A 13692-nucleotide genomic window follows, 5' to 3' on the forward strand; every position below is an offset into this window, starting at 1 on the left:
TTATACATGTGCAAAGGTATCGTCTTTATGTTTGTTCTTTACTAGTTCGGCTCATATTCTTTAAACCTTACATAATTGATTACCTGAATATCTGTCATCTTAACGATAGTTCAATTAGCTCATTGTAAACAAGTTTCAGATTATATGCTGACACATAATCTTCACGTTGTATCAATGTCTAAAACATGGTTAAATATTAACGTTCCAGATACTGACGTTGCAATAACTGGGTACACGCTTATACAGTGGTCCGAGAGTTGGGTCCGAGAGTAGAGGCCGAGGAGTTGGGTTTTGTGTGAGGACGGAACTGCCGATTGCTTGTAAAGACTAACGTGTTAAGTATGGAAGTTACAGCTGTGTGATTGGATATATTTATAGACCACCATAAATACTATAATCCATATTAATATAGTTTTTAATTGAAAATATAATTTGGTAGGTTCCATTAATAAAAAATGTTTGAACACCTTTGATAGCGCAGGATTACAGTTAAGTTATTAATGATCCAATCAAAATAACGTCCAGAACCTTCATACTTATAAATTTTGTAATTTTATGTTAAGTTGCAGAAGTAGATTTTTCTAATTGCGGTGTGTGCCACATTAGACACATCCTCAAGTAAATTTGCATGATGACGTAAGATCTATACCGTGAAATATTATCGATTCATTCCATTCGAATGTAATAGAAGAAAAAATAACTGTTCGTAATGAGAATATTTCAATATTAACGGATATTCAATGTCATATAACTGTATTGAGACCCTAGAAAAACCGTCTCTTAACCCTAAGGTCCAACGAATTGTACCCAACGTTCGTAGGACAAGGCCCTACGAACGGTAGTAGTTAAACCAAAACTTTCATTATAAAATCATACAAAAAGGCATGCCTACTGAAGCATTTCCCTAACTCTGGTAAAATCTAGCTTTAGTACAAAAAACTGCAAAACCTAAGGACGGATTCAAAAAAAGCTTTCAGTAAAGCAAAAATACCCGAGTAGCGGAGAATTGTCACTTTTATCGGTGCTATCTCAATCAATATAAAAAGGCTGTAAGACAAAAGCATGGAAAACGTACTGCAGAGAAATATAGAACTATACTGAACTATACTGCGAGACTCCAGAAAGCTCAATAAAGTCCATGTTGAGAAATAGGCAGACTATGCAGGAAGAATGACATATTTACTGCCCGTCTCCAAGAAAGCATGGAACTATTATTTACTACACACTTTCCTGATACCACCTCCAGAATTACGGAGGATCGGATACAGATGCCTCACCTACTAAAAGAGGCAGATTGAGTACTTGTCAGTCGGATAATATACGAGGATCAACAGGACATTGTCCTTATTCTCTCCTTTTAAAACCCCAGGACCTGACGGCATCTACTAGCGCTACTTCACTGAGGTCTGGAACAGTTATTGCCGCATCTGATATACAAAGAAATGTTCGAGGCGTCTTTAGCGCTAAGATACACCCCTAAGCTATGGAAAGAAGTTAAGTTGTTTTTCTTCCTAAACCAGGAAGAAAGGACTATAGAACTATATTATACTACTATATTACAGGGTGGGCCATCGAAAACGTACCGCAAGGCGTAACTGCTAGAGATTAAATACGTCAATATTATTTGTAAGGTAGACACTTTTGCCCCAAAAATTATTGCAAGATCTTTAACCCTCTAAGTGGGGGTGTCATCCCGTAAATTTTTTCAATTGGAAATGGGGGTTTAATGATGCCTTATTATAAAGTGCTCTTAATTCCCTATACGTCGCTGCTTATGTTTTGAAAATCGGTCATTTCGTTTAGCAAATATTGAACTCTAAAATACGAACAAAGCATTTTTGTCAAAAAAAAGCAAATAAGTAAATCGATTTTATTTAAAAATGTATCGGAGTATTAATTGATTAAAATGATAAGCATAAATTCTTTTGACCAATTTGCTGTTTTTGATTATTAGATGTTTTTGGCTAATTTTGGTGTTTCTTGAGGTTTAACTATCAGGTACGCTAGTTGCTATAGCTCTTCTGTGACTTGGGCGTAAAAATTTCTCATTAAACTTTTTACCAATTATGGTATTGTATTACTCTAGAAAGAGTAGAAATAATCGAACTTTATTTAAAAAATTATAAATGTGGAAATCGGGATGCGCAAATATTTAATAAACGCCATCCTGACAAACACCTGTCTGGGAAAATTGTTCGCGAGTTAGTAGCAAAATTTCGAGAAACAGGTTACGTTACGAATAAAAAGAAGCAAAATGAAAATCATGTAGTAAATGAAGCTGGGGAGGTATTAGGATTGGGCCAAGCTGCCATCTGCCATCGATAATGCAAGACTACAAGATAATTAGCCAATGAGTCGTACAAGTATCCGAAGAATATTAGAAAAACATATGCACCACCCATACAAAATTCGGTTGGTACAAAAACTACACGAGGATGATTTTGATCGTCGCATGGAATTTTGTAAACTTATTAGTGAACGAGCTGCGAATAATAACAATTTCCTATTTTCGGATGAGTGTACATTTTTTTTAAATGGTGTAGTTATTCCACAACTGTCGTTACTGGTCTTAAAGCAACCCCAACGTTGTTCAGGAGGTGTACGCACAAAACCCGTAGAAATTGAATGAGCTGGTATTTTTGAAAATTTCATTGTATGTCCTTTCTTTCTTACTGGAAAATTAGGGCGATGTGTACCTAAATTTACTGGAAAATACTATAGATCCAGACCCAGCCATCATAGAGAACAATCCTGGATACGTTAAAGAGAAATTGTTTTTTCAACAAGACGGTACCTCTACATTACTTTAGCTTTCCAGCTCGGTGGATAGGTCGAAGATATGCAATTGAGTGGCCTCCCCGGTCATCCGACTTGACTCCTTTAGACTTTTTTATTGACATACATAAAAAGTAAAGGGTATAGCACTCCACCTGCCTCATTAGAAGACTTTTGCGAATCCGAATTACTGCTGTTTGTCACGAGTTATTCAGAATGTTCGAGAACGGTTTAACCATAATTTTTATTATTGTTTGGACGTGGACGGGCAACATTTTCAGCATTTGCTTTTTTGCGTTTTTAAAACGAGTTGACGGATTTTCCAGAAATAAGCAGCAATATATGGGAAATTAATAGCCCTTTGTAATAAGGTATCAATAAATCCTTATTCCCATTTCAAAAATTTAGGGAATGACACCTCCCACTGAAGAGGTTGGAGATTTTGCAATCATTTTTGGGGCAAAAGTTGTCCCCCTTACAAACAAAATTGACGTGCTTTTAAGTTTTTTGAAAAAAAAAAAATCCCTAGCGGTAATGCCTTGTGGTACGTTTTCGATAGTCCACTCGATATTAGCCCCTCGTCATTTTGCTTGAAATCCATGGAAAGGCTGTGCGAAAGATATATAAGGGATGAAATCCTGACATCCAACCCGCTTCATCCTAACCGACTTGCATAAACTCCAGGAAGATCAACATACTCTTCCCTGCATTCAGTGTGATAGGGCGGGTGGAAAGGTCGATTCACCGCAAAGAGTCTACCGTAGGTATATTTATTGACATCATTTGACAAAGCAAGCTTCTGTTAAGTAATCCAGTCATCAAAAATTAGAAATACCCCAGAGGGATTTTCAAAATGCTTTCCAAGAGAATTATACACAGTGAGTAGGACGACAACATTAGGGAGATGGTGATCAGGGGCTGTCCGCAGGGAGGGATGCTATCATCTCTATTGTGGAACATGGTTTTGGACAGTCTCATTATCTGCCTGAATAATGCCCACCACCATACAAAAGCTTATGCTAAACGGGTAAATTTGAGCAATCGCTTCCCGAACGAATACGAGCGGCTCTTCAAATCATAGAGAAATGATGTGCGGAATATTTCCTAAAAAGCTGAGATGGTGCTATTCACTCAAAAGAGGAAAATAAAACCACTTCTGGCTACCAAACTATCAGGCATGTTACTAAGTTATGCATCGGAAGTAAACTATATATGTCTGACACTCGATAGCAAACTAAATTAGAACTCTTGCATTACAAAAAGAATATATACTTCTAACGAGCAGTGCAGCCACTTTGGCAAAACCTGGAGCTTCTCCCCCAGGGTGGTTATGTACACAGCTACCATAAGACCTACGTACATACGGCGCTATTGTCTGGAGCCATAAAGGGGATCAGGTCACAATTTGTCGAAAATTAGACTATGTTTAACAAATGGCATGCCTCAATATAACAGGAGTTATGAGAACCACACCAAGCAGGGCTTTGGAACTCAGATTGTGTCTGACGCCCCACGACATTAATATCAAGGAGGTTGCTCACAATAATTCGCTTCCGGTATACTGAAATAAACATAAGTTTAGGGACAAGCCTTCAAAGCACTCGTTTCTGGCAAGAATTAACAAACAAGTTTCCTATACTTGAGGCACGAGTTGACCTTAATCTTTACACACCAATTTCTTGACCAATTAAACATTATCCTAGGATTAGGCGCTATGCCATGTATCTTTCAAACGGAAAAATAGTGCATAACCCTGGCGGCATATGGTAGTTCCTTGTCCTTTCCAATTCCTCGTATCCGTTTCCTAACCCCTGCCGTTGGGGGCTGAACCAAAGTCTATATATTTCAAGTTGAAATTTGCTGAACATATTCACGTCGGTAGTCATGCCAGATGATTCATCGGGAGGGAGGCGACAACGTGCAAAAATTATAAATTTACCATTGTGAAAGTCTTATTATTGTAAAATTTTCGATTCGAGAAACAGAATACATAGCCGACGGCTTATCCCGAATCACCCCAGTGAGCTGGTAAATTGCACCAATTGGAAGCAAAAGCCAATAACCCAAACAAGACAAGGTAACCCTGGCGGCAGAACCCATAATTGGTAGGAACGTTAGTGATACAACAGTGATTATCTACACAGAATGCAAACAGGCAGTTCTTACGTTGTCAAGACCACGCCTCACAACAACACTAGTGCAGCACCATTGCACCTTCATGTGAGCTTTTTCCAAAAACAGAATGTAGGTCAGCTGGATCAAAAGGCACCATCACAGCAAGGGAAATCGAGCCGTTAACTCCCTTGCCAAGAGGGCCGTCGCTGTACAACCAGTAAGGTCGGAGCCCTTCATGGACCTGCCCGTGGCGAATATCTAATAAAAACTCACTTGCTTTTTAAAAAGCGGTAGGATGATGCTCAAGGCTACAATTTGTCTAAGGAACTTCTTAGCTACCCGAACAATTTGGAGGCTAACTGCAAATTGTCTCTGACTAAAGGGAAATTACGTCGTATATCAGGCATCCGAACTGGTCATTGTCAATTAAATGGCAACCTTTTTAGAATGAAACTAAACAGGGGTCTACTATGTAGACGAGTGAAGACCACACGAGTGAAGAAGGCAAGACAATGGAGCACATACTTTGCGACTGCCCTGCTCTCTCGGCAATATGTAGCAGATTTAAGGGATGTCCCATCCCTTAAAGAGATCAGGAGATTCCTTGGCGACGTTGTCTTGAAAAAGTAGTAAAAAACGACCGTTTGCCAAAATTATCGAGGATAAAGTAGAATTTAATGTCAGTTAATAAAAGTGGTAGAATGCAGTAAAGATGCAAATTATATTAAAGTTTTATTAGCAGTAAACTATCTGGGGTGGATTTAATAGGAGCAACGGTCGTAAATATCCTTAAAGATCTATTTATATAAAACGGCAGTATAGTACAGTAAATATGGTTTCAAAAAATACATACAGCCATTGATCAATAAACAAAGTTTATGAATATATATCCTCTTCCTCCCCTCCTTATTTTTTGAATTTGCTTTTATAACTAAACCGTAACTTCTACAAAAAAATATATGAAACAAAAAATTAAGATATGTAAACTCTACAATTTAGCTTTCGGGAGTGAAACTGTAGAAATAATAGGAACAAAGCTACAGGGAGCAAAAAATTACCGATGTAATTTGTTTGAAACTTTGTCGCCCTCTATCTTTATCCCCTTTGGTTCTATAGCTTCGCTACCACTAAGTTAATTGTAGAGAATTTAATTATACAACAAGAACAATCAAGTTCTTTACAGAACGGGAAATAGATTGTACCATGAGGTTTTCACGCTCAAACTGAGTTAGTAATATTGACTTACCGGACTTTCCTTTGGTGGAACAGTCGCAATCCGACTTGTGGTGGCCCAAAAGTGACTCGCCCAAACCCTGAATTCTCTCTACAAGAGTTTTCGGTTTTTCGCTGGGAGTGTTTATTTCTCCGATGGCGTTCACGTTGGGTGAAGAACCTATAGCAAATAATTAAGTAAGAATGATGTTGAGAATACAACTGGAGGAATTACTAATCAAGGATCGCTTAATTAATCCTGAACGTTTTTATTGTTTATATATTTATAGTTTTTATTGGAAATAAGGGCTTTTATGGCATTCAAGATCTCGGACTAAATTATCTTAAAAATCCGACCTTTACTGTTTTTAGGTTCTCATCTCTGTATCAGAATTAAAAATATTTTTGCAATCAAAATATCGGAAACAAAATAAACTCATCATCTTGGTACTCTTGTTCAACTGAATATGGTCGACAAAGCTAATGCTGAAATTAGAAATTTGATTGCACCCAATATCAAACAAGTTTCTTGAATATCCAAATAAGCCCATCAACATAACTATTTAAAAATTAGCTCTTTTTCACCTAGTTTTCTTCCAAAAAATTTAATAGTAAAATTGAAAATTTAATAGTATAACATGTAGTTATGTGTTAACTATTACTACAAGTTAGAACATTCTTAATTCTTTTCCTGTTATTACAAACACACAGCTGTATCTATGCATTTAGAGAACAGTGCTGCTCTTGCGAGTTTGTTATAATCAGAGCCACAGCATCAAGGATACCAGCAGGACCGAGTCATCCTTCATCTATTCAACATGTGGTAATTCTTTTTCCTTTTCTCTCCTTCGAATCCTAACCACGCCATTACCCATGATGAATGCATTGTGGGAGAAGTGTCACTATGCATTTCAAAATAAAGATTTTCTGAAAGTAATCGGTTCGGAGATTAGAGTACATACAAAACGATTTCCTAAATCACCAACTGGAGCTGGCTAAATTCTTAATTGGAGAGGCTAAGAAGAAAGGAAAAAGAGAGTACCAGTACGATACCATGATTTCTACCAAAAATACAATCAAAATTATGGCATTTATCAAATTTCTAAAAATTTATTATGTTAAATTATGTTCAACCTGAGGATTCCCAAAGACTGGCAGAAGTGACCAAGGTAAGTAGACAGCAATTTGATTATAATGAAGAATAATTAGTAGGCGAAATTCCAAGCAAGTTTCGTATAACACACCTTATCTCAAAACTCAACTGTTTCCGAAATATTTACATTTAAATAATAGGAAAACAAATAATTACGTCTAATTACAAATTAAGGTAAAATCGAGGATAAAAATAATGTTATAAATACTGCCAATTGCTTCTATTTCCATGGTTACACTTGTAAAGAATCTCCATTTTCGAATGTCACTGTCAGTTCGAAAATTAATAGTTTTTATCAGAATAAATTATGGCTAATTTAACGGAAACCCAACGAATTGAAATTTTGATGATGCTAGGGTACGGGGATCGAGTGCGCACGCAAAAAGGAGTAAGTGAACTGTTTATTGCCAAATACGCAAACCATCCTATTTATCAGTCAAGTTAGTGGAATAGAGCACGAATTCATAACTTCAGGTCATGTTAGGGATTTGCCAAGATCAGGTCGTCTAAAAATTTCTGAAGAAACAAAATTAAACTTTCTGCTCTCCGTCGAAGAAAATCAAAACAATGCAACTTCACAAATTTCAGTTGATAATAATATAGCCGGAACGTCAGTAAGACGCATCTTAAAAGCAAATGAATACCACCCTTATAAAATTAGACTAATACTCGAGTTAAATGAGGACGATCCTGATCGAAGAAACCAATTTTGCGAGCAAATGATGAACATTTGCAAAAATAACCGTCAGTTTGTGTTACGAGTTTTGTTTTCGGATGAAGCAACTTTTTGTTTAAACGATGTCGTAAATCGGCAAAATTGTCGGTACTGGTCAGTGTCAAATCCACACTGGGCAACTGAGGCTCATACACAGTACCGTAAATCTATTAATGTTTAGGCTGGTATCGTGTAAAATAAAGTAATAGGGCCATACTTTTTCGAAGAAAACTTAACAGGACAACGCTATTTGAATTTTCTTCAAGAAGATCTTATCCCTGCTTTGGCTGCTCTATACCCAGACGAATAAGACCCTGCTGTCCCGATAGATAATTTGTGGTTTCAGCAAGACGGCGCACCGCCACATTTCTTTCGAGATATCCGTAATTACTTGGATATAGTGTTTATTACTTGGATACACCCAGGAAAATGGATAGGACGAAGAGGTGCAATAGAGTCGCCGGCCAGGTCACCAGACCTAAATCCTTGCGACTATTTTCTATGGGGGTACCTTAAAAGTAAAGTTTATATTGAGAAGCCAAACAACGTAGAAGATTTAAAAAAACAGAATTAGATATGAAACGTATATCACCCGAAATAATTGATAGTGTTTTATAGGAGTTTGTAAACCGTCTTGCTTTCTGCCAAGAAGTAAATGGAGATCAGTTTGAACACTTGATACGTTAATAAGAGTTTTCATAGTTTATAACATTTTATCCTCCATTTTATCTTAATTTGTAAATAGACGTACTTACTTGCTTTCTTGCTGGTTAAATGTAAATATTTCTGAAACAGTTGAGTTTTGAGATAAGGTATGTTATACGAAACTTGCTTGGAATTTCGCTTATATTTCATAAATGCAATAAAAAATATAGCATTCCATTTAAAAAAATGACCGATGACGTCAATCTTTTTTTTTTGTTCCAGCCTGTATACAAAAATTTATGTGAAATAATGCGCAACTTAAAATAAAAATCCACCCTGATAAGATACCACGGCATGTCCGGGTAAGATATAGGATTTATGCTTGTCGCTAAAGAGAGACAGAACTCAAGTTTCGTCGTCATGTCGATATGTCCGGTGTCCAAGGTGAGAAAAAAAATAGCATACTGGCTCCTCCTGAATCAAAATATTCCGGAGTTAAAATAACTTCCCGTTCAGATCTCCAGGTGGAGGCTGACCTAAAGGCTCCATCAGGCGTTAAACATTTAAGAGTAGGTATATAACATAAGAGGTCCGAACGCGAACATAAAGTGCAGCAACATCTGCAAAGAAACAGACCTTACAGTTTAGCTCTAGCAGAGACGAAAGTGAATTCGGAAACAACCAAGTTCATATGTCGTATCCTGACGATCTCCACACCCGATTTAGGTACAACTTGGCAAATACAGAAATTGCTATTGCGGGAGACGTCCACAAGGTCAACTGATTGACGTATTCTAACAGGATTGATGAGGGGTGCCAAGCGGAAAACTTTGCGATTAGTCAAGCACGGCCTAACGCAGTTTATACGGGAGCAAACCAGAACATCTGATAGACAGGGAGCCAGCCTTCTGGATCTATTTCTCGCGATGGATACAACATTACTATACATGTACCAATGGAACATGAGATCAGAAATTAACAACCGCAACATTATAGTCTGGCATTATACATCAGCCAACTGGAGACTTAAAACGCTTCCTCTGTTAGTTTCCTTAGAATGATGCCTGTTTCAGGACCAATGATCCTTCCGCGCGGGCAACATTTCAGAGGTGATTTTGACAGATAACGAGGCAGATAAATCCAAACACCTTAAAAAGCTCTTCAGACAGCAAACCATGCTTCGATAAATATTGCACCAAGGCAGTCAACAACATAAATGGTGCTTATCGCAAATGGCGCCAAGAATTAAGCCCTGCAAAGCGCGTTAACTTTGTTGCCTTGAGAAATGCATGCAAGCGAATTATCGATGTCTGCAAAGAAAAATAGAATGAGAGACAAAAGAACAAACTTCTCAATTGCTCAAATAGACTAAGATAGTTCTGGACTGGAGCAAAACCAGTCGGTCAAGCTTTCTATAAGTCAAAAATGCCACCATTGACTAGGGAAGATGGTTCTATTGCAATCACCGCAATAGAAGAGAGACTTGCTAGGTCTTATGTTGTCAATAAATTCTACTGTAAATCCACAAGGCAAAACATCACCGACTTGACCGAGAAAGGCTTCTTCGATTCCAGAGATAATCTTGCGTCACAGAAATCTTAAAAAAGTTCAAAGGCTTAAGCACAAGGCCACCGGCCCTGATGGAATACCTGGAAAGGTATATTTGGAAGCATCCTCGAGAGCCGATCCATCCAGAATGTCGTTGATATCTCGCAGAGGTTTCAAATTAACGCTAGTTTCTCAGGGATGTATTTTGTCCTCTACCCTCTTCCTAATACATGTATCAACGACCTTCTCAACAACGCTTCTAAACCAGTTTACAGCTTGGCTAATGACAGTATATTGTCTGCTTTCAAGTCGCCCAACCAGCGACTTTAGCTGCCACCCAGTGCAATACCTCCTATAATTCTAAATTGCCTAGTGCCATAGGCATCGTCAGGTAATAACGGCTAATGCCGACCTTAATATCATTTTGGAGTAGGGTGAGTGCAATCGGATTAAGTTCAACGCAGCTAAGACTCGAGCTGCTGTATTGATGTCTTGCACTGAATTCTCCGGCGTAGCTTCGCTGGCTCTTGCCGGTTTCCTGATGTAATTTGTTGTTTACGTTTTTGGCGCCTATCTTTTTTTTCTTGGTCGCATCGAGGTGCTCTATCTCTCTCTCTGGGCGAGCTGCTGTATTTACATGGAGAGGCATGCGTTTTATAGGAGATCCAGAAATAGCTAAAAGCCTTGACCGTTTGGCAGGTATAAAGTGGTGGACCTAGTTCAATAGGAACAACGGTTCCTAGTATTGGTATCTACTGACGTTTGCTACTAGTTCTCTGTTGATCCATAGGTTTTTGTATTACTAAAGTGTAAAGTTCATAAATTTGATCTTTTTAATATTTGTGCTCTCCTTGCTACTCGTCACTACTTGATTAACCAAGTTCTGTAAATTGCTCTATTGTAAATCTTATAAATTTAATACTACCATTAGTTTTTCTTAAATTAATTTTTCTAAAAAAGGAAGCAATCGTCATAGTACTCTTGTTTACCTACTCATAACAGTTCAAACAGGTCCAAGGAATGTTGGAGGTTAATAAACAATATTCGAAACAAAAATAATTATCGACAAATTGTACAACCTGAGATCCTTATTGATAAATCGAATTCTTGCTTTTGTAATATCGCTGAAACTAAATAATAAATATTGTTAAATAGAATTAAACCTTTGTATAGAAATGAAATTATGCATTTGGATTGATTACATCTGTCGACCAGTATGAAGTCTATACGTTTTCTCGTATTATAGTTATGTATATCTCCAAAAACTCTTAATTTATTACAAATATAATTGGAGAACATCTGATGTTTTAAGTTAAAAATAAACAAATAGATGTTATACATCATTCTTTGATGTATAGACAACATATCTAGGACATCCAACATAGAAACAATAGGCGTGTAACGATTACAATTTAGAATCACTCTTATAGCTCTATTTTGAATTCTTTCCAGTTGGTAAATTCTATACTGTGGCAAGTTGAATAATAATGTTGAATAGAACTGTAAATGACGAAGAGGCGTTGTAAAGTTTTAATTTGGTGTAAATTGACAATTTTTTTCCAATTCTTGTGATAAATCCAACTTTTTTTGAAAATTTTCTCATTACATAATCTACATGAGCATGAAAATTCAGATTGACATCGAAAATTGTTCCCAAATATTTTATTTCTTTGTCATACAAAATACTTTCCCCATTCACAGAAATCTGTACATTGCATATGTCTATAGAACTTAATCTAGATCTCTTGCCAGATATACAAAACTTCGATTTACTTGCATTTAAACTTAGTTTATTTCTACGAAACCAGATGAATAAGTTATCGAGTTCAACGTTCATGACCTGTTGCAGTTGATGAATGTCTGTACCCACCACATATAACATTGTATCGTCCGCAAACAACACCACCATATCGTTGATATACAATAAAAATAGCAAGGAGCCCAAGACCGTTTCCTGCGGTACACCATGCTTTACATTAACACTTTCAGATGAACTATTTTTGTATCTCGCTGAGCTCTACCACTTAGAGAAGATTGAAACTACTTCAATACATTATCTACAACAAAATTTAAATGCCACCTCGTGAATGCGATTAATACTTCACTGCCTGTGAGAATATTTCGGATCGTCTGAAGCTTCCCAAGATTATTCTTATTTACAAGGATGGAAATCTGTGCCATTCCTGTAACTTTAGATCTATCTTTCCTTTGTCCTGAGTCATTCAGAGTATGCTTAAGGCACGGATTATATCTTTTCTGAAGTCATAATAACATCCTTGCTAAATCTTAATACAAATCATGCTGTATACAATTTTCTTTTTGAATTGTATGCCTGGATTATTGGTGGCGAGGCTTCGACGACACTCTTTAATCTGTCAAAGGCATTCGACTGTGTGAGCCATGGCATATTGCTCCGTAAACTTCATCGCTATGGATTTAGGGACGTGACACAGTTGTGGTTTTCATCTTATTTAGGTAGACGTCAACAGCGTGTCCTTCTGGGCTCAAAGTCCTATACTTTTTTCTGCATGTCAATGATCTTGCAAACCTTGGCATACACGAAAAAATTTTCTTTGTTTGCTGATGACATCATGGTTGTCTCGTATGGCCCTAACAGTGCGTTCTTGCATTCGACTTTGCTAAAGGATTTTCGTAGGATAAAGACCCGGTTTCATTCCAATCGACTATCGTTGAACTTTCGCAAAAAAAAAGGTTTTGTACTTTATAGGCAGCCTAAGCGATATTCCTATTGCTCCGAACACGATTGTGCAGTATCCTAGTAACTTAGATTTAAGGTTCATATAGTTGATCTTGCCAGCAAAATCTCAGCTGGCTCGTTTGCTGTTAAGCTGTGGGTTTAGAGTTCTGACCTCGTTATGGCATCTGCTTTTGGTGTAATGCCAATAGATGCGTTGTTCAGTCTGTTTTATACTGCAGAAGTGAGCTCTTAGATACATTTGCAGGGCTAAGCCTCGTGATTCATGTCCTTTATTATTTAGAAAGGAGAACATCCTTACAGTCATCGGTATTTACATAATGGAAGTTATACAAGAAGTAACATAGATTTGAATAAAAAAACATAAAATATTTGACCCAATACGTAACTGAGTTAAGTCTTCCGATTCTTGCATCTGCTCTTACTGGTAGATCAATATTTTATGAGGGTGTCAAAATATTTGGCCATCTGCCTAGGAACATTATTTAAATATTTTACCCGTTAAATGGGGCAGTTTTTGATATCACGAGTTTTTTATATTATTGTGGAATTTTATGATTAATCACGAGCTTTTTTTCTTCCGCTTCTGTGCTTTATAGCGACATTTTTGAATCTACGTATGTATCCATATCCTTGCCCTTTCTAAATGTATAACAAATATTACTAATTTTATGTTTAGTATCTGTCTGATGTCAATATACGTAATTATGAAAGATTCTATTTTATTCCTATCTGATTAAAAATAAATTTTTAAATACGTATTACGATATGATACTACTTTGTGAAGTAATCTTGCTTTGTAATGTAATAAAA

At 36.9% G+C, this 13692-nt stretch overlaps 1 protein-coding gene across 5 annotated transcripts in view; it reads right to left on the reverse strand.

The window, feature by feature from the left end:
* Window positions 1–13692, reverse strand: part of LOC126733494 (diacylglycerol kinase 1) — a 390145-nt gene that overhangs the window by 158887 nt on the left and 217566 nt on the right. For all 5 annotated transcript variants that reach the window (XM_050436806.1, XM_050436805.1, XM_050436807.1 and 2 more), the window contains one exon: window positions 6137–6283. In XM_050436806.1, coding sequence (XP_050292763.1) covers window positions 6137–6283 — 147 coding nt within the window. The remainder of the gene's footprint in view (window positions 1–6136; window positions 6284–13692) is intronic.

The sequence above is a fragment of the Anthonomus grandis genome, chromosome 2 (genome assembly GCF_022605725.1).
Source record: "Anthonomus grandis grandis chromosome 2, icAntGran1.3, whole genome shotgun sequence".
NCBI lineage: Eukaryota > Metazoa > Arthropoda > Insecta > Coleoptera > Curculionidae > Anthonomus > Anthonomus grandis.